Consider the following 21,883-nt stretch of genomic DNA (forward strand, 5'->3'; position numbering starts at 1 on the left):
GTTTTCTGAAGTTCTCTTCATTAATTGCAAAAGATAGTCAAGGATGTTAGTTTTTTGGTTTTGACACCTAATCTTTACACACTTGAGTTAGGATGGATTATTCTCTCAAAGATTCACTTCATCCAGAAATAGTGCACAAGCTATAATCAGTTTTTTTGATTTACTTTGTTACTACAGTAGTCCAGATGCAGACCAGGCTTCCAGGATCCTGATCACTGTACTTAGTTACACAAAACAAAATGGCTAAATGAATCTGAAGAACATTTAGAGTAGTTGTGGAACAAGCCAGTTTTTGTTAATGCTGAATTGTTTGCTAAGTTCAAAGAGGACCAATGAAGTCAAAGAGAAATTATTTTGACAACCTATCCTGAATACTGCTTAAATACAACTCATTCAACATCTTTGTACAAAGAGTCCACAGGAAGGTTAATAAACCATCAAGTTGGTAATAAAAGCACGCAATAACACGAAGACAGAAGAAAAACACTAACAGGTTGGGTTGCTGTATCAAATATTTTAAGTTTTACCCTCCCATTACACCACTGATCCTTTAAAATAGCTTTTGTTGGTGTGGTGTTCCTTCTCACATTTTATAACATAAGTATCAAGACTTTAAGCATTTTATTGTCAGGCACACATTAGGAAACATGGAGGCCAACACTTTGTCCCACTAATTGCTTTTGAAGTCTGCTTTTCCTGCTTCTTAAATAACACTCACAGAAAGTAAAAAATGGGAACGTCACCCAGTGGAAGCAGTATCTTAACTGATTCAAAAATCTGCCAGTAGACTTGCAACTTTAAATTGTTAGGACAAATTGAACAAGCTTAGATGTTTCTTTCAGAACAACATAAAATCAAAGATGCTATGACTCCACTTCATTAAACAGATAACATATCTAATTAAGATAAACAGAGCAATTATCTCCAAGTATTCAGTTACAGGTCTTCACCATAAAAAGGAATCTATGATTTGCTTATAAAGCTTTTTTATTTAGGAAATGTTCATGAATGCTAAAGTTGAAGATACTGTATTAACATCAAAGATTTATCAACTGTTTCCTGTTCTGTAATCTACATTCTGAATTGACAGCTTGGTTGAAATCTCTACTATTTATATTAAGAATATTACCTTGCGTGTAGGCAGCATCATCAGATCCCATACTCAATTTCCGTGCATCACTGATCCTATCCACATGTGCTAAAACAGGGTCAGTAAGATGCTGGATACCCTCTGGTTCAACATAGTGATCAGGAAGGTTTAGAAGGTTTGTAGGTTCAAAGGTTGGGGACACTACCCCTGGGGAAACTGCAGGGGGCTTATTTGGAGAAACTGTAATTTTAAAAGTATATTTTGTGTTAGGCTGCGTAACCACCACTCGAGGAGAGGTTGCAGTGGTGCTGTTGCCCACTGCTCGACTCTTGGGTGGATGGTGATGAATAAATGCAGGACCCATGCTTACTTGACCAGACATATTCCTAGAAGTGGTAGATACTCCAGGATTTGTCGATATGAAAAGCGTGGGCTGGTTCCGCACAACTTGATCATCTCCTGTTGTGGCATTTGCTGAAATGTAGACCTTGGGTTGACTGCGTGTGATCACTTCATCAGTATTTGGAGGACTGGCCGATATGTAAACAGTGGGTTGACTTCTACTTAATGTCTGGCTATTGAGGGAAGAGGGAGTAGTGGAGGTCCGAGGGCCAGTTGAACGCAACTTAGAAGAACTGTTTCTTTGTGGTGGTTCAAGTTTGATTTCAATTTGGTTTTTGCGAGGTCCTGTGGATATATTCTGAATGTTGTATTGGCTATGAGCAGAGGATTGTGAGCTACCAGATGAATGAATCATAGGTGCCTGTGGAGTAGTAGGAGAACTGATAGGCATATAGACATGAGAAGTCTGGTGGCCTTGCTGATTTGGCTGTGTTGAGTGTTGCGATGAGGTATGTGGCGTGGTACTGGATGTAGGGAGAGTAGTCCAGGGACCTGGCTGCGAAGGCTGGTAGACTTGCTGAGGGTGCATAGGATTAAACTGAGATGCCCAGCCTGGCTGCTGCTGCGTCTGTCGAGCGGTACCACTAGGAGTTGTGATGTAAGGCCTAATATAGATAGAATTTCCCTGTGGACTGTTAAGTACAGGAGGAGGTACACCATGTATGTGCAAAGACGTAGGGGTATTGCGACCAGGCTGAATGTTTGGGGCTAAAGTTACCATAATGGGGTTGAATCTGGGTGTTTGTTGAGACAAGTTAGATACTCCTTTGCTGCCTAGGTGAAATCCAAGATGTTGCCCTGGATTAGAAGTACTAACTGTATTAGCCATCCCAAAGACATTAAATCCTTGTGGAACCTGCGCAGGTGCTGTCTGTGGTTCCTGCTGAAACAGTTCATTGTTGGACTGACTGGTTTGAAGGTGTCCATCACTAACACTGTGAGCTAGAGTCCTACTTCCATTCATTCTACTTCCTTCTCTTCCATGGTGATACACATTCTGTGACTGCAAATCCAAATTAAGAGATGTCATGTGATTTCGTAGTCCAGGAATCCCAGAATCATCCGAAAAACCTAGGTCTCCTTCACCGTAGAGATACTTTGTGCTCTCCTGAGAGAGAACTGCACAACAGGCATCCAAATTATTGTTATTCTATAAAAGACAGATGAAAGTTTGACATTACTGATAAAATACTATCACAGTTTTTTATATATATATATATATATATATATATATGCATGAAATCACCATTGGAAAATTAACAAGGTAGCTGCAAACAGTAAGCTTTAGGTGGTTGGCTAGCATAGCTGCTACACATGAACAAGGGGCTTGCACGTGAAGCTTAACTATTTTGAGAACAGCAACTATGTCACTTGGCACCAAGGGTGGAAGTTTGCATTGCTGCTGAAGCAACAACAGGGAGATCTTGGACCTTGACAAGCTAACACCATACAGTATGATACACCTTGGATGAATACTTCCACTACTCCTTTTCAATTTCAGAACAATCTTCAGCAATGACCAAGTCTCTTGTTTGAGGGGGAAAATAACAGAAGGAATGGATTCACAGCACCTGCATATTACTGGTTAATAACTTGAAAACAACAATCAAAATACATGTTTATTTTAAATGTTTTCCCAACCACTTCAACAGCAGTTATGCATTACCTCCTCCTGAAAATGTAAAGTGAGTCTTACACAGAGAAGAAACATGCCAATCCAAGGAGTTGTACATGACTTCAGAAGAAATGTAAAAATTCAGTTTATATAAATATAGCATGATTACTCTTTTGTAAGATGAAACTATTAATAGAAAACCCAGGGGACATTTGTATTTTCATTTTAAACCACTGCTCGCAGAGCTTTTAAATACTTACATTTGCATAGAGTTACTTTATAAAACCTGTAACAGGATGACTTAGAACAAAACCCACAACCTAGCTAATTTGCTTTTTAAGAACATTTCAGAAGCGAACGGCTAATCCCTCTCTTTTTCCACATGTTTAGTAATATTGTACTCAGATCTTCCCAATTTAGTTTCCTACATAAGGATTTTTACAGAAAAGTGAACATGCATCAGTGGCATCATTTCTTACTACTGTGCTCTGTCCATATTACTTTACTTACAGAACTCCTCCCCCTCCCAAGAAATAGCAGTTAATATTTTCAGCCAGAAGAGCATCTGTGGAGGCCCAGATATTACTAAAACTAAATAGGTGTCAAATTCATCCAGCACACAGAAACAGTTACTAGAAAGAATGCATATGATCAAGGCAAAAAATAGAAAAGCCAAGTAGTAACATTATCAGTTAAAGAATAACACAAGCAAGATAAATAGATCCATGCTACATGCTTTGTATCAAGTTATTTTTGTTAAACCAGCAGATAGTAGCTCTCATCTTTCAAACAGGATGACAGGTCATAGTGTTGTGCAGACATAGCAAGACAGTCTCTACCTCACAGATTTAAAAAAAAAAAAAAAAAAGAAAGATGGACACAACAGAAGTGGGAGAGGGAGGACAAGGCTAAACTCCACCCACAAAACAAAGCTATGTGTTGTTACAGGCCAGATACAGTTCTGGCTTCTTAAAAAAAAAATTCCTGCAAAAAAACCCAGCCACAAAACCTTTTAAAATAACAGGATTCCCTAAAGGCTAACTAGCCAATTGTATATAAGAATTGTTGCAGAAAAGTCTTGAGAGGTGAAAATGGGTGAAATTGATTGTATGCATATCAGCTCTAGTTTGAAATAAGCACCAGAGGACAAAGTAATCAAATGAAGTTAGTAGTGAAGAAAGGAACCACACATAGACATAACAGTGGGTAAGAAAAGATAAGAACAATAGCCTTGTATTTGTTGCAAAGGAGAAAAGGGACCGAGATAGGATGCCACAGAAAAACAAGCTAGAAAGATCTTAAAGGCAGATTTTGCATGAACTTAAGTGAATTAAAATTATTAACAGAAAGGCCAAAAATACCAAACCAAAAAGGAACAGGCCAAGCTTGCAAGGCCCTTACATTCAGCTTGAATGCATTTCTTTGGACAATTTTTTTTCTTTTTTAAGACTGCATCCAATCAATTCCAAAATTTCAGTGACGTCAATGAGCAAATTGGAGAACTCAAAGGGGAAACGGGGGCACATGGAACCCCTGGCATCTTCTGGCTGGCAGAGGCAGAGTTTCAACCGCTTCTAGCTCTTTATAGATCAGAGAACCGGTTGATGGCAGAACTGAGCATATTCCAGCAAAACAATACCCCTCATCTTAGCTCTGCCCATGTCCCAATTGAGTTTAAAATGTTGGCACCCTGAAAGAGAAAGAAAAAAAAAGAAAGAATAAGAATGTTGGAGGGAAATGAGGAAGCAAGGAGAGGACGCAGACTTGAGGAGCAGGTGGTTATAGAATGCTCCAGACAAAAAAGAACAAAAGGGGACAGTGTCCACAGACTGGGGACACTGCAGAGACTCCTTTAAATGAGGAGAAGGGGAGAGCTGAATGCAGGAGGCTTGTTGGGAAGAATGGAGAGATGCAAAACTTTTCAGGAGCATTCAATGCTGTCAGCCCAAGAAAGCAATAAAACTTTTTACTCCCTAGATTACACAGGTTTAAAATTTAATCCTATTAAATTTTTGGTGGTCCTCTTTTTAATATCCTAGATATTGTTTAGATACTTCGACAGCGGGCTACTCATGTCGAGACATTTGCATACTCTCTTTATCCTTACGTTTTTCATTATAAGCATATAATGCTATAATCCTTCCTTTAAAAAAACAAGCTGAAAGTGTGTGGCTAAAAAAATTCAAAGAGGAGGACTAAAGTATCTGTATAGTTTTCCTGCATAATTCACAGTGCTCTGAAGTAACTTTTCTTGTTATAAAAGCCCTCCGTCAATACCATTACAAACTGCATAACTGCTCACACTCTTTCAGGTTCTCTCCTGGGATCTCTTATACTTCCTGGTTTAAAAATAACTTCACCCTGACACATGATGCTTGCACACCAGGTACCGTGGGGGCAAGACGAACACAGCATTCCTCATACCCAATAATGTTGTTAAGTACTTATCTCTGATCTTAACCATAGTTACTGCATTTATCGGAAATTCGTTCCACTATGCTCAATTACAAAAAGGCAGAACTCAGAATTCAGACACTGTTCCAACAGTATTTCAATCACAGGCAAAAGTACTTTCAAATTCTACTTTCCAGTCTTTACTGCCAGTCCAAGTACAAAAGTTGTTGTTTAAAGAGGTTAGACTTCTTTTTTTAAAGATACCTATCTTAGAGTAGCATAGCTAGAAGCCAACTGATTCAGAGAAACCAGAGCTCACGAAATTTCAAAGAACCACCAACATGACAGGATTTTGTTGTTGAGTCTTAGAAGCACTCAGTTAACAACAAAAAAAGTACCTTTCTAGTGTTAACGAAGTAGTGTAATAGTATTGCACATATGGAACATTAATTACCCTACACAATTTTTGAAAAAGTCTCTTAGGAAAGCTGATCTGAAACACTCCCTCAAAATGTAAACCCTTCTCCCGTATCTCTGTCAAAGTATGGGATGTGCAGAGTCTTCAGTTATAAGGCTCCTTTTTATGTATTAAAAAAAAATAACCCACTGTGTTCAATGTTATAAAGATTGTTGAATCTCTCAAGAGACAAGCACTAGCTTTTAAATTTATCAAGAATTACATTCAAAAGGTGATTACCGATGCATTCACTCTGTCAAGTCCATTGACCTTGCTCAACAAACAGTTCTCAGTCTGAAGAGCAAAACTGTACTTGTAGTCTAAAAATTAGATTAGTCCCACAGAGAACTAATATAAAAAACAGCGGTGTACAATCCTGAGAACAAATACAGGCAATCTATAGTCTGGTTCAGTTTCTTCTTCAGCTAAGTAAGTAGAGAGCAAGGGTTGGGAAAAGCTTGAAACCTCACAAGCCCTGAGCAGAATATTGCCCTCTTGCAAATCAAAACCAATTCTCTCAACAAACTGCACTTTTCACAACTTCTTACTCTAGCATGAATGCAGAGTCATGATAAAGTCTTGAAAATATGAACATTAAATTGGGACTGTCACGCTTCTACTCCCAACAGCACAGTCCCTGTTTAGATGAGTGTGTGATACATATGTAAGTATACACATATATGTATTTTTACATATAAAATACATATGAAAAGCAAGACAATCAACATTCTTTATATCACAATTGTATCATAACCACAGATGTCCTAGTCATAGTCCAGAGACAGCTAGCTTCTGGGAACTCATGACCCATTCTTTTTTCAATCAAGTTGTGTATACTGATGATCAGTATGAAAATTCAGACAATCCTCTTATTATCCAGAGTACTCAAAGGCTGAATACCTCAGATAATGAAAAAAATTCCAATCAGTATGGATGCTTCGGGATCACTGGAAAATGCAAAGCAAACATGTCTAAGCAACACAGTTAAGTAAGCCTATCAGCATTGGTCACCTGAATACCTAGAATTAACCCTATGTCAGGCTTTGGAAGGGCATATTAATTTATCTTCTGAAGTAACTGTGATGTTATAGAGCAGAAGTTGATAGAAAATATGAGCAGATAAGTATTCTGACAGTGGCAGTATAGAAAACATAGCTGGAGGTAGAAGTTGATGATATGGCAGTTCATAGCCTTAGCACTACCTGTAGTACCAGATAAAAATGCTTTGTTACTTCCAAGCCCATTAGAAATCTATAGATTAACAACATGGACTCCAAAGCTACAATAAACAAACAAAGCCCATCTGGCAGCCAAAGCCCTGGGAAGCACTGGGCAGGACACCAGTGCATTACACCCACTCAAGTCTAACACAGTGGATGCTAGGCTACAACCACGTAGTCCTGCCTGATTTGGGCTGACTCAGAGAACTTTGGTGTGCCTGCATTACACTCCTAGGCTCCCTAATGCAGAAGATATGTAAGACCACCAGCACCAGCTGTGCAGCCCAAGGGAGCTAGGAGTGGAACACAGTGGGGCCAACCTGCATGCAGGCAAGGGCCTTCTAATTACCTTGAAGCCTGATGGAGACCACGTAGTAAAGTTGCTTCTGGACCTGCCCCTCAAAGAAAAAAACAGAAGAAAAAAGAAAAAAGCTGCATTTGTGTAGCACTGCCTTAAATTGTCCCTGCTGGACTCAAGTTGGCTTTGCATCTTTCCTTTTACCACAGTTAGTTTTGGCTCTTGAGATGGCCAAAAGGCATGAGCATACTGATTGGCAAGATTTGGTAGTCTCCATGCACACACTGATTTACAGGCTGGTTTACCTTGGGCCACCCTGATCAGACATGGAAAAAGAGAGGCCAATTTAATACTTAGCTTGCTGTGCAACAAAAAAATTGACTATGTATATTGTTGAAAAAAAATCTGCTTTCAAAGGAGACACCCACAAGTAACACTTAAAATAAGCGTCACTGCTTACTCATACAGTCACGAACAGAACACTGACCTGTAACATGCATCTGGATACAACACCTTCAGGTACCTCAGGAAACTTCTGCCGCAGGTCATGTAAAACCTGAGTATCAATTTGCTGGCTTCCTTGGGCCATTCGTATATTGCCTGGTCAGGATTGGTTTTCAACAGGCAGTTTTAGGCCTTAATAAAGGGAGTACTCATCTCTTCTGTCCCAGCATTTTCTGGAAGAGGAAGGAAAACCTTAAGACACTGGAAGCAGACACTTTTGATGTAACAAAGCCTAACAAAAAACAACCAACGCATATACAAATCCCCTTTCCAATTATGAAATACAAGTTTGTATTTTATGTTTTCCCACACATCACCTTTGGCTAACTAATTGTTCCTAACACACTCATAACCTTGAAAATTGCCCATTTATAGACACAACTCCTGATCAGTTTCCTTCTATCCTGGTTTTTATATTGACATTATAAAAGTATATTAAGAATAAAAAACCCCTTGATTTATCAAAGTATTAAAATTCATAGTTTTAAAACAGCATTTTTACTTATTTAACACACAAGTAAACACAAAGAAGTCCACATCAAAAATAGGAAGACAGTGTTCATTCAGCTTTTGAGTGTACCTAATCTGTTACCTTTATCATCACTGTTATTGTTTACTATCAGAATATGGTGGCTAGAAGTTCAGTGTTTCTAAGTTTCAGGATTTACTAGCAATAGTCTATTTGTTTTTCGCCCAACATACTTAAATATTCTGAGATTATGACTCAAAGGAAATAACTGTTTAAACACTCATGTTTCTTCAACTAATTCTGTTTTGCCTTTGAAGGAAATTATGGAGACTTACGAAGAAGATTGTATCACAATCACCCAATCAACACATTTATACAAGTTACCTGTCCTGGCCATATGATATCCATAGGCTTTTACCAAGAATTTCAACCAATTAAATTTGGAAGAATGCACCTATGTGTTAAGCAACAGAATGGTATCTTCTTCATATAAACTAATAATAGACATAAATGTGACCATATGGTTTATAAAAAAAAAAACCCAAAGCAGTAAACTCCAAAGTTCATTTACCTCTTAAGTTCGCAAATCTTATTCAAATATCTCTATCAATTTATTCAATTTCTCTTCCCCTTCGCTAACCGCTTCTCTTTTTTCTTTGCCTCACATTCAACATGCACTATTACCTCATGTGCTGACTCACAGCAACCTGCAGCAGAGAACTGCCTCCACTACCATAAGGCACATGTACGTGCTGCTCCCTGGGTCCCATCAGCCCAAGTTCTTTCCCAACAATCCGACCAGGACACTAATTTTGTAAATGGGCCTGTGTGTTTATGTTTCTGTACTTCTATGCACTAAAACAGGACTAGTGGCAAGTTAATTGGGGAGCATTAATCACAATTTTCTAGTGCATTAACACCACTTGTGATTCAAATGTAATGTACTGCAATGCTACAACTTCCCTTGAGACTGAAAAGATGGAGGAAAAACTACAAAGAACTGAGAAAGCACAAAGCACACCATTTTCAGCAGGGACAAGACAGGTGTAATACTATTCCAGGACTGAAGTCCTGAACCACTTGATAATAAGACTTGATTTCAACTCCTATGTCTTCTCTGAAGTGATACAATTACTGGTAATTGGACTGAAGCAGAACACCTCCAATAACAGCTGAACATGATCTGAAAAGGAACATGTTAACCAGTTCAACTTTCTGCCAACAATTTAAGAATAGCTCTGAAAAAAGAAAGAAAAAACCAAAACCACCCCAAAATCTATGTTACTCTGAAGACTCCATCTATATGCACTACACATGGGAAAAACCAACTTGCTAGATAATAGAATAGTGAAGACTGGAAGTCCTAAGAATATTCCAGGAAAGGAAACATCTGCTCATTATTTTATTCCCAAAATGCCATCTTCTCTGATACTGATCTCCTCTAAGCACAATACATGCTTAATTAAAAATACAAGCAAGAACAGAAGTTTTTGTTAGAGCATTCAGAGATGTTCTGATAAAATACAGATCACAATCCTACTGACAGTTTTATTGTACATAACACAATATTCCACCATTGAAAACAGCACCACAATTCAAAACCACCTTAACGTATGACAAGTACCAGCCAAGACTGCTAGAACTGGAAACTCAGGTTATGGTATTCCTTCTCAGAATACACATCCTGTTCATCTGACTATGCAAGTTCAGCTTCCCTCTTTTTTGTGCACTTTATTAATGGAGCCAGAGCAGCCCAACTCTTCAGGAGCTAGAAGTCTAGTTCCATTCAGACTTGTATGATTAAAAAAAACAAAACAAAAAACCAAAAAAACCCCCACAACAATCTGCAAAGAGGTGACCAGTATGAAGATCTGGGAAAATAGCAGGTAAGACAGGATTTTGGGAGTCCTACAGAAGTAATTAAAAGTAGCGAGCACACATTTAACACTAACAGTCACAGTGTGATTACAATTTAATTAGATACACACCTGCGCTAATCCTGTAAAAATTTACTCTGCGCATAGCAAGAATGCTATCTCAAAGGGATAGAGAAATATTGAAGACAACTGCTACACAAGGCATCCTGTGGCAGCTGCTATCAGTACCCAAGATCACTAATTTAAATACAGCATGGATATGCCTAAACAAGCTGTGGTCATACTTTAGACTGAAGTTCAGACACACCTAAGAGGCCTCAGAAACTGCAACATTGGACAAGCAGAGGATCAAAATATTTTGTTTTGAACAACTCAAGCTATACATCTGAAAAAACACTGTGGTTCAAGAGCTAAGTGAAGCAGCAAATCTTGGCTTACACAATTGAGAAAAATCACCCTGGCCAGAGAGAAACACAATTAAGTATCTCATCTGAAACAAAAAGCAGTAATTTATTTTCTACCAGAAAAAGTGGGAGGCTTTTACTCTATTATAGAGAAAAAGTTACATTAAACATAACGTTAATATGGTTAAAATAAGGGATAAGAATTGCAAAAGTTAAAATGAAGTCATGAAACAATCTTCAGACACAAATTCCAGCACTAAAGAGTTCCTTTCCCCTTCCACGCGTTGACTAGCACAATGTTCAGTATGCACATACACTGTTAAAATAATGCTAAAGCCTGTTTACATTTACTCAGGTTTAAAGCAATTCATAAAGGTTTGGGAACAAAGAATACTGTAGGAGTCCCTGAAGTCTTGGAGCAAATGGCTGTTCATTACGGCAGACCCGAAGGAAGAGCTGACGATCTAGGCAGAGCCAGAGCAGAGAGCAGGCCCTTGAGCACACACATCCCCCTGAAAGTGCCTTTAGCAGCCACCTGCCCCCGTCTGGGATTAACAGTGATGGGAGATCCTGCTCCCAATTGTTTAAAATACATGCCCTGAGACAGGAATATGTGTGCTGGGTTGACACTGCTCTGAAATCTTGCATTCTTAAACTCGGAAAAAGTCAACTCTGTGGCAGCGGTAAAATGAACGAATCCATGCCTCACTAAAAACACAGCCCTGTTATTTCTTCAATGGTTTAGAATGCCAGACAAATCTGAGCAGTGACAAAACGCTACTGATCTTATTCTTTTTTTAAAGCAATTATCACTATTCAGCACAGAAAAAAACCACAAGAAATTAAGCAATTAAAGAATTCAATTGTTCATCAATGATAACTGTACTGCAATGCTTCTTTAAATAAAACCAAAGCTGGCACGATCACAGCAAATCCAGAAAAATACAGGATTCTATTAACAAGAAGGAAACTGGTTTGCCTTAGTCCAGTATCAAATGACATTTTTCCACCCCTCTTATTCTGAGTAGCCAATTAAACTTACTGCTAAATAAACAGTTAACCTCCCCTCAGTCCTCCTAAGACTTAATTTTTTCCCAATTTCTCTAACATACCTTTGAAGTAATCCATACCACAATATACTATATCATTATCAGAACAGTAAATTCTATACTCTCCATCTTAAATTCCCTGTACAGTACTAAAAAGTTTGTATTTACTCTTTATATAAATTTCCATCTTTTGCCCGATTAATCAGATTGGCAAAACAGCACTTTCACAGCTCTTACAGCAAAACTGCATGGAAAAAGATTCATGCATCCACTCTTTTAATAAAAAACCACGGAGTAGATTCAAAAACATTATTTAAAACACTTAAAACCAGGAGGATGTTCTACATCACCCTAGTATTTCATTTTAATAAACTATTTTTTATTCTAGCTCATTTCTCAGCATCTGTAGTCTTCGTAAAACACACAATGACCACAATTTCCATGTATCACTCCAAAACAGCAAAGGTTTTTTTTCAGTTTCAATTACAATAGGTGCCTAATATGGCTTCACTGACAATACAGCATATGAAAAATGCACTTGTATCATATGAATATTAAGGTCTCACTCCAATCATTGCTTAAAAAAGAAAAACCTATTGCAGAGCTCAAAGAAAGATTTATTAATAAAACTCAAATTAACCTTAAGGAAGTCTGAAGTGGCAGGACAGGCGCCTCGTGAGGCCTCTCTAATACAGACAGATTAAAAGCTTTTTCTCCCAGTTCTTGATGTTGCAAAGGAACTATAAAAAAGACTCAGCATCCATCTTGCTAGAGGAAAGCTTAAAGGGAACTGAAAGTTATTTTGACAAATACAAGCCTAAGGAACAGAAACCTAGTGCTGTTGCAGCCATGGAACTCAGAATCTGGCAGCAGGACATCCAGCATATTGTTAGAAAGTTATATATACCAGTGGAAAATAAAAGGAACCAACGCAAGAGTGAACAGCCAAGACAGCCAGTAACAAACACAGCGCAGACGAAAAGGGTACCAACAGGAGGTAAGGGAAACTGCTGGCAGCAACGTTTTGGCTTCATTCAAACGCTCAGGCATAAAATAAGGGCAATACAGTATTACAGAACTAAACTGAAAAATCTATTCAAGAAATTAATTATCAGCAGAAACAAAATCCAGTAATGGTGACTCAGAGAAAGAACTCTTCCTAAAACCATTAAAAGCAGAGTTTACTTACAAAGGAAAACTTTTAAATATGGAGTGCAGTACAATATAAAGCTATTTTTGTGGTAATGTCCATTTACTAATCCTTACACATACTGCTTTTAGCTATTTCAAAAAACCCTTCAGTGTGACTTTATACTGTTGAAGAGACATGCATTTCAAAGATCCTAGCGCTCACTTATGCCAGAAATACTAAATAAATGGAAGAATTAATTAGCTGTGTTCTTTTAAAGACTACTGGCAAGATCCCCAGATAACTTAAAAGGCCTGGCAATTGTAACATAATGGAACATGGATAGAGATCCTGTTGAAGCTTTATTCTGTGAAAACTATTGATATGAAAGTAAACAACGTGTCATCTGCCAAAGGCTACTCTGAACCGTGAGTATGAGACAAAAAATAAACTGCTTGTTTATTAAAAAACTCAGAGAAGACTTAATGTGAAATATAATTCAGATGCCAAATACTAGGCTGTTACAATGGTGGACCAATAGCTAGACAAGAAAGAAATAAGTTTTTAAATCTCCTTTCCTCTGACAGAGCACATGTTCAACAGATCAGAGACAATTCTTCAATACAAACCTTAAGCTTAATATCATGTTGACTATTCACAGAACACTTCTAACACAAATGTTCTTCAGAGTAAACTCTGCCAAAACTGATTTTATTAAGTAATTACACCTAAAAAAATCTAAACAAAGCAGCTGACAGTCTAGAATGTTATCTGCACTTCTTGCTCATGACGAATCTTTTCTTACTACAGCTTTACACACAGTCTGTACCGCAAGAAATATCAAAGGTAACTGTGCAAATATTAACATAACTGCTGTATTGACCAATTCCAGTTGACCTGATGCACTGATAATGACTGAGGTCCCATTTATGGTCAGCTACCACGCTGGAAACAGTGAGTTCAGGTCAACAGCTTTTGAAAATATGCAGAACACTGCAATGGTAAACATCATGCCCTTCACCTTCCCCAAAAATCAAATAAACAAAACCTTTACAGCTGCCTTTATCCTTCAGTTACATCTAATAAGTAAATTTCTCATGTCTTTCTGTAGTTTTAATCTGGACTTTTATAGAAGATGAACTACTCTGGATCACGTGTTACATGGCTAAAAATGCTATAAAAGTAATCCATCTAAGAGCTTATTTTAGAAATCTGGCTCTAAGTATTTAATAAAAGGGTACTGTGAATGTAGAAACAACAGGACATTTCCTGTAGCATTAATGGTGCAGATTATAGGCTCTGCTTAAAGAGACTGCTGTAATTACAGCAAATTAGATGTTACAAGTTGCAATGCAAGACCAGTAGAGGTTGCTAAAGTGCCTGTTCAGATAGCAGCCAAGGGATTTCTGGCATTTCTTTTGATGGATCCAAGAAGTGCAGAAAGACAGCAGAAACTGATAAGCAATTATAAAGATGACTGGAAAAAGTCCCAAACAACCACCAACAGCCCAACCCCTCTACATTTATCTCAGGTTCCTTCAGCAGGACTCAGTAGTTCCCTAATTCTCCCAAACTATTCACCTATCCACTGGAGAGCTCAAAAAAGGAAACTTTGTTCTCCCCAATCCATGTTCTTGAGCAGTACCATCCTCCATATATGTAGCTACTTTTTTTTGCTGCTATCTTATCTGAACACCTATCCAAGCACCAAGTCTACAGCAAATACTAAAAAACTTTTACAGACCCTGCTTTTCAGCCAGACCTCAATTCTGATGTATCACTCAAGCTGTTAATTCAACTGCAGGCCAAACTCAGGTCACTTTCCATTGAGGATTTCCTTACATTGAACAGCTCAAATTATAAAGTATGGCTGATACAGATATTGCTAGCATTTCTTTCATCTTTCAAGAATACAACGGTGTCTCTGGTCTATACTTAAGACTGGTAATCACATTATAAGCTTATGAATCTCTATCCACAAGAAACCTCTCCTAAGCAGGATCTCATTCCTCTAGCAGTAACAAGCATTGCAAGTTTATTGCCAGTTTACACTTCCTTGCCATGTGTCAACACTCTCCCTTAGAATTAGGCTAGGGACATATTTTTGTATCCCTATTGCTTGGAAAAAAAATAAAATCAGACTGTAAGTGCCATGTTCTCCTCCTGCAACCTGCAAGTCCTTGTTAAATGTGAGACTAGAAGCTCGCACTACATGTGCCTAGCAAACAGAGGAAAGAAAAAAAAATAAAACCAAGAGATACCACTGCATGTAAGGCCAACTTTCCTCAAAGAAATAGGGTCCTAGCTCCAGGGAGGACTGCACAGTTTTAACTATAAAACTGACAACTTGAAGGCAGGAAAAAAGAAACCCCAAGAATAATAAAACCAAAATAGTATGATTCTCTGAGAAGCAACAGTACAAAATACATTTACAAATTAAACAGCAAGAAATAATGAAATAGTCTTTCCCTCTCCATCTAACCCTAACACGCTTTTTTCCCCAAATGCTTACATGGAGTCAAATATCAGGATGCCTGAACACACTTTTTCTTAAAATTTAGAGTAATTATGTAAGGGAGAAAATATAGAAACAAGAACATACTACCATATTCTCTCTGCAAAAGAGATTAAGAAGTGAAATGATAGAATATAGAAGCTTACACTAACATCCCTAATACTTTAAATGCATATTTTAAAAGTGTGAGAACTAGATGATGGAAGCAGGATTATTAAATATTCCTAGCAGAACTAAGACACTACTCAGCTTTTCCATGGCTATTTTGAATCATTTCAACAGCCCTTGCAGTATCTCTAATTAAAACAGAATAATCTTATCAAAACCAAAGTGTTATTCTCCACACACTACCATCTATCTACTAAAAAAAAAAAAAAAAATAAATTCAGCTCATCAAAATAAGTTTCTGGTCTCATCCTTAACCTCCTAAACAGTGATACTTCTACTTAACTATTTGCCAGATCTCTACTCTGCACTGTTCTGAATCCAAACAAGAATATGAGAGAGGATATAAACCCGATTTCATCACATGACCACGAAACTGAAAAAATCAGAATTACAAATAAGCATGACTAAGAGTTCCCCCCCAAAACACACTATTGGATTGGATTAGACCAGAAGACTTGTATCAACTAATTAATGTGACCATGATCAGAGGAAGATGGAAAACTCTGCAACAGTTCAAAGAAATATGTTCCTACGGAAGATCTATTTTAAGTGACCCTTGTCCCCCTCCTCTTTATCTAATGAGGATCTATCAAGCTGTAGTCCCTATATGTAATACCTGGAAGTGATTCATACCTTGAAGCACGAGTTGGTATTTTTTCTCCCTCCAAATTCATTGCAAATACTCAATTCCAGAAATAAACCTTAACACATTTCAGAATGTCTTTTTAACTTCTGGCCTGAACAATCTAATATAATGGGTCCCACAGCAAAAGTGTGCACATATAAAAAATTTAAAGAGGTTTAATCTGTCAGGTATTTCCTTGGAAACTATGAGCACTTACACAATTACTTTTTCTAGGAAAATTAGTTGAAGTTGTACTTTTTTTCCATGTTGCACAAATAAAAAATTAGTTTAGATTTTTTTTTTTTTAAAAACCAACCTGTGAATCATTTTAATTCTTGCTAGGTCAGCCACGCTAGCATTCACATTAAGGGATCCTATTAATGGATTTTACATAATTTTTGAGGTTTTTTCCCCTCCCCTAGAGAATTAATTAAAAACAAGGCCACCTTCCTTTACTGTGGGCTATTATGTGGATTCTGCCAAAGCATAGCTGACTTTTTCATAGCTCAGCAATGTTAGCAAACTTTATACATGAGCACCTTAAAAACAAGGTTTCTCAGGTCACAAGAAATAATTCCTCAGGAGTATGGTTTCATTAGAGAAGAAAACCAACCACAATGGTTACCCAGTTCACCTCAAGCTATTGTTACAGTTGACAGTTTGAAATTTGACCTGCATTTTCCACACAGCACATTAACAATAGAAATCTGGATCTGAAAGCTTTGAAATTTGCAAAAAAGGGTTTCAACTCTTTTTTTACTGGAGATAAAGTAGAGGTGAGGAAAGAAAAGCATCTCTAAGATGGTTGAGAAGGCATTCTGAATTCTTTCTGCGCTTATTCTCAAGGGCACACCAAACCATTTAAGAGCAATGCTTCCCATGTGCTCTCCTGACCACACAGTTCTTCCAAAGCCGCTAAAAGCTTTGCATCACAAGTTAGCCTTCAGGTTAAGAAGGGAATGTACCAGTTGTGTGTCTGTCCCCCCCGCCCCCCCAAACAAATTTATCACACCAAGTTGAAATTAAAAGGTCACAAGGAGAAAATCTAAGCATGCTATTTTTCTTCATTTTTTCCCCTAATAAATACAGTGAAAGTGCAATTAATTGCTATCAAATAACCAATGATTTCTTAGGTATTCACATGAATCTGAAAATAGGGGCTCTACCCATTAAGTTACACTGGGAATATATGTGAAGATAAAAATCAAGATGATCAAACATCATAGGTATGCTACAGTCCTTACTGAAACTCAGAAACTCAGTCTCAGAATCTTATAAATTTATCTTGATGAAGCATTTTCTCTACCTCAGAAGCAACCATACACTTTGCATGTGTCTTGCAGCACCTGTTTCATGGCAACTGCAGGATGTCATATGAAAATGAGGTAGACAAAGTAAAAATTGCATTACATAACCCAGTCAGGGTATTTTTATTAATTAATGAACTCCATAGTAACTCTAAATTCTGCCTGTATTAAGATTCCAGTCTCAGCATCCTTCACGTCAATTTCACTCAGGTAATCAATTCTCTGCACCTTGAAGCAGATTTATTCCCTTCTTTGCTATCTACATATTTGCTTCCGTTTATCAGCTTTCCAATCCATGAATATGAGAAAGCTGAAGGAGATTCCACTTTTTTTTTTTTTTCATTCTGCACCCTCAAAAATTTCTCTACTATGGCTGCAACATAAAGTTTTCATTAAAATAATCCTCTATGAACTCCCTGGAGCATACTGTCGAATGCAGGTATTGCATTTTGAAGAATATGCATTATTTCTAGTGCAACTGTTCTGAGATGTGGAGAAAAAGAAAAAAGCTTAGACAAAAAAATGCCAGAGAAAGAGGCAGGAAAACACACACCTATATGATCAGCCTTTATTAAAAAAATAGTTTGAAAACAATGACGTAGTCTACACAGAAGCAGTATTTGCTTAATTAAGCTCATTATTTTTCTCTTCTTTTCAACTCACTTGTCTAGATTTCCTTTAAAATCTGGTTTTGGTTGATGATTGACAAATAGAAAAAAAAGCCTTCCAAAATGAAGTGATGATTTAAAACAACCAGTTTAAATCTAACTAGATGCTATAGTCTCTTACAGATTCTCTGATAACAATGCGCACTAATGTAAGAACATAAAAAAAATATCCCACTAAGTCGGACAAACAGTCATTTTAGCTCAGTATTATCTGCAACAGGGGCAACAAAAAGCAATATTCAGGAAGAACACTGAAGCCTGAGCCTTTCTGTAGTACGTTCCTCTCATTCTCACGATATATACAACTGAGTGATTAAGGAAATTAGAGAGCAAATCCTTGTCTATTCTCATTACAGACCTGTTGAGATGTTCACCAAATTCCTCCTCTTAATCTGCTGAAATCATCTGCCTCCAAAACACCCTGTGGCAAAGGATTCCAGAAATTTACTACTATGTGCATTTAAAAGTAGTAGTAATAATAATTACAAAATTAAAAAAAAAAATCTCTCAGACTCTTTCTAACCAATTGTCCTATAAGATTTGAGTGCTACACAGTTCTAAGTTTGCAGGGTTTGGTGAGTAACAGTTCTGCATTCACCACCTTCATGAATTTGTAAGCTCCACTCATAAACACTCCCATAATCTTTCCCTCTCCAAGCTGTTAAGTCTCAGTTTTTTAAGTCCCTCCTTGAAAGGCAAGAGCCATCATCTTCATTACAAAAAAAACACCCACCAAAAACCCCAAGAAAAAAGCCAAATAACCCCCTCCCCACAAAAGCAATCCTTCTTGCTACCTTCTGTAATACCAATATATCCTCCCTGAAATATGGTGACCATAGCACCCAGTACTCAAGAGGAGGGCTCACCAGGGCTTTACACAGGAACGAAAAGACACTTTTTCTCATGTCCTCAGTGTCTTTCTGATGATGCCCAACACCTCTTCAGGCTCTTCTGGCTGCTGCTCAATATTGAGCCAATAGTTTCAGGTAACTGCAATGAATCCAGAATGTCTCTTCTGTATTGTAATCAGAGTTCTGAACATAGTACCTGTAAGCATCACCAGGCCTATTACACACCACAAGACTGCCTACTGGAACTTTAAATCACCTATTCCTACCCCTTGCTCCCACCTATATGTTTCCTTCTCCATATTTAGTTCCTTAAACATCATTAACTGTGAAAGTCTGAGAGGTTTTCCAATGTTTTACCTCTTCCTAGTTTGTTGAGTAGGAGATAGCTTGGTAAAAGCCACAACAGAGAGTCAAAGTCCTTAGTACCTCAAAGTCAGAAAAGTGTTAAGTTTGCGATACAAAGCCTGTTGTAGATGCTGGTTATGACCGCAGTAACAAGTAGGGTAACAAGCACCTGAAAGTGTTAGTTTATTTCCATCCCTCTGCTTTCATGCATTTTAATCACTAGTCCACACACAGAACAATTCTAAAAAGAGCTGCCTCCAAAGCAGTTTGTAAAGTTCCAGTTTTTATATCCGACTTCAGCTGAAATCAGATCAAAGTCTTCCTTGAACAAGTTGCCCCTAAAAAGCTGTAGATGTTCAGGAAACTTGCCAGTAGCCTACTGCCAACAGCAGCAATAAAATGGACATGAATGACAAGTTCATTCAATAGCTTCAGGAACCTCTACAATAGTTGACTCCGGGCCAATGGGGACTACCCTGTAGCCTAAGTACACAGAAGCCCATCTCAAAACCTCTTGGCTCCAAACACCCTCTCAATAGTATAAAACCACACTCCAATTAGACCTGGAGCTGCAGAGCTTTCAAACTTCTGGCTCCATCACTGAAAACCACAGTCCAGCATGACTGGCTGCTTCAGAGCTGTCAATCTGAACTCTGGAGTCACTAGTCCCATAGTGGTTTCACTGAATCCACGCAAGATTCAGCTTACGCTTGCTAAGCCCATATTTCATTTAAAAATCTTCAGTTAAATGAAACAGACACCTGATAAAACAAGAATTATGGTTTCTAGGAAGCTATAACCCTAGGTATTTTGCAGTACTTTTTGACAGAGATTTCCCAGTTTAAAAACAAGACAGCACACAAACTAGATATCAAACCGTTCAGAACAGACTGAGGTACGTGATTACTATATGAAGAGCCACCAAGGGACATCACCATATACGAGGTGGCACATAGGAAGATTACGATGCTTTTTGCTCTTAAAATACTGCCAGAAATATCTCAGGCTTCCTCAACGTAAAGCTCTCTTCAAAATTATAATAAACAATGTATTTTTATAAGACATAAATATGACTTATCAGAGAAATAAATTGACATGGAAACAGTTTGAAATTAAATTTAAAAAAGCACAAAGAGAATCAAAGTAAAGAACAATTGCTGGGTTTCACACTGATGAGCCAACAGCTTCTGTGAAACAATATATTTCTGCCTTAACATACATACAACCATTGTAGAGATCACCCTTTATTACACCATTGCTACAAAGTTTCTCACAAATCAAAGTTATGCATAGCTTGCTGGCACTTTGCATATCTTGGGTCTCATTCTAAATAGAATAGCAAGAAGTGTCATCAATTCAGAACTAAATAATAGTACTGTTACTACACCCTTCTCAGCGGGAAGACTGTATCAGAGGCACTTCGAACCCAACTGTTTTGAAACTGAAATAACTGTCAGATTTATCCATGAAAAAAGTTTTGGAAATAATATTCAATTTTGTAATTGAAAGTACATTACTGTTTTTCCTATATTGCTAATTCAAAGATGAAAGAAGGCAAAGGTCTGAAAAAGTGCTAAGCTACATGTATGATATATAATGGTTTTGCTCTCATTTATAGTGACCTACAATTGTTGAATGTAAAATTATCTTCTTGTGACATTTCCACAACAGTTGTAAGCCTGAGAGCGAACTTTATGCCCTTTTACTATGTTCCCACTGACAGTATTACCACATGTCTTCAAAATTCATATGAGAACGTAAACAAGACAAGCAATGTTGTGCCATGTTTTAGCTGCTTGCCAGGTAGTTCCATTTCTGATACGGATTTTGGGCTATTCAGTTCACAGCAGGAAGCTCTGGAAAGCCTCTGTACCCAAACAAATATCTGAACTTCAGCAGTTCAACACAGAAGCCAGCAACAGCATTACAAATCTCAAAGCTTCCATTATGTAACCCAATCTTACAGTGGTTTTGCTTATGACTAGACTGGTATTTGAAAGACTTCTTTCTGTGCTTCATACTGATACTAAAGCAAGTACTCCTAAAAAATGCAAATAAGTTCCATTATCCTACAACTGTAAGCCAGAAATGAAGCTAAGCAGAGATCAAGGGACATAACAGCATTTTAAGGGAAAAATTCCAGAATCAAAGTATCTCAGTAATTGCCCATACCTACAGGCAAACAACTCTGAAGAATGGGTAATGGTTTTAAACTAAAAGAGCGTACATCTAGATTGGACATAAGAAAGAAATTCTTTATGATGAGGGTGGTCAGACAGTGGAACATGTTGCCCAGAGAAGCTATGGATGGCCCTCATTGGAAGCGTACACGTTGGATGGGGCTTTGAGCAGCCTGATCCCGTGAAAGGTGCCCCTGCCCACAGCAGTGGGCTTGGACTCAAATGATCCTTAAAGACCCCTTCAGATCTAAGCCATTCTATGAATCTGTATCAGTGATGTCCAAACTGAAGATAACTGCAATTCTTCTAACTGCAT

General features: G+C 37.7%; 1 protein-coding gene across 3 annotated transcripts in view; it reads right to left on the minus strand.

The window, feature by feature from the left end:
• The window catches only part of TAB2 (TGF-beta activated kinase 1 (MAP3K7) binding protein 2), a 69,491-nt gene that overhangs the window by 13,303 nt on the left and 34,305 nt on the right, over positions 1–21,883 (minus strand). For all 3 annotated transcript variants that reach the window (XM_054820305.1, XM_054820303.1, XM_054820304.1), the window contains exons 2-3: positions 7,964–8,153; positions 1,130–2,642 (exon numbers count right to left, since the gene is read on the minus strand). In XM_054820305.1, coding sequence (XP_054676280.1) covers positions 1,130–2,642; positions 7,964–8,065 — 1,615 coding nt within the window. In that variant the 5' untranslated portion in view covers positions 8,066–8,153. The remainder of the gene's footprint in view (positions 1–1,129; positions 2,643–7,963; positions 8,154–21,883) is intronic.

This window comes from Grus americana, chromosome 3 (genome assembly GCF_028858705.1).
Source record: "Grus americana isolate bGruAme1 chromosome 3, bGruAme1.mat, whole genome shotgun sequence".
Taxonomy (NCBI): Eukaryota; Metazoa; Chordata; class Aves; order Gruiformes; family Gruidae; genus Grus; species Grus americana.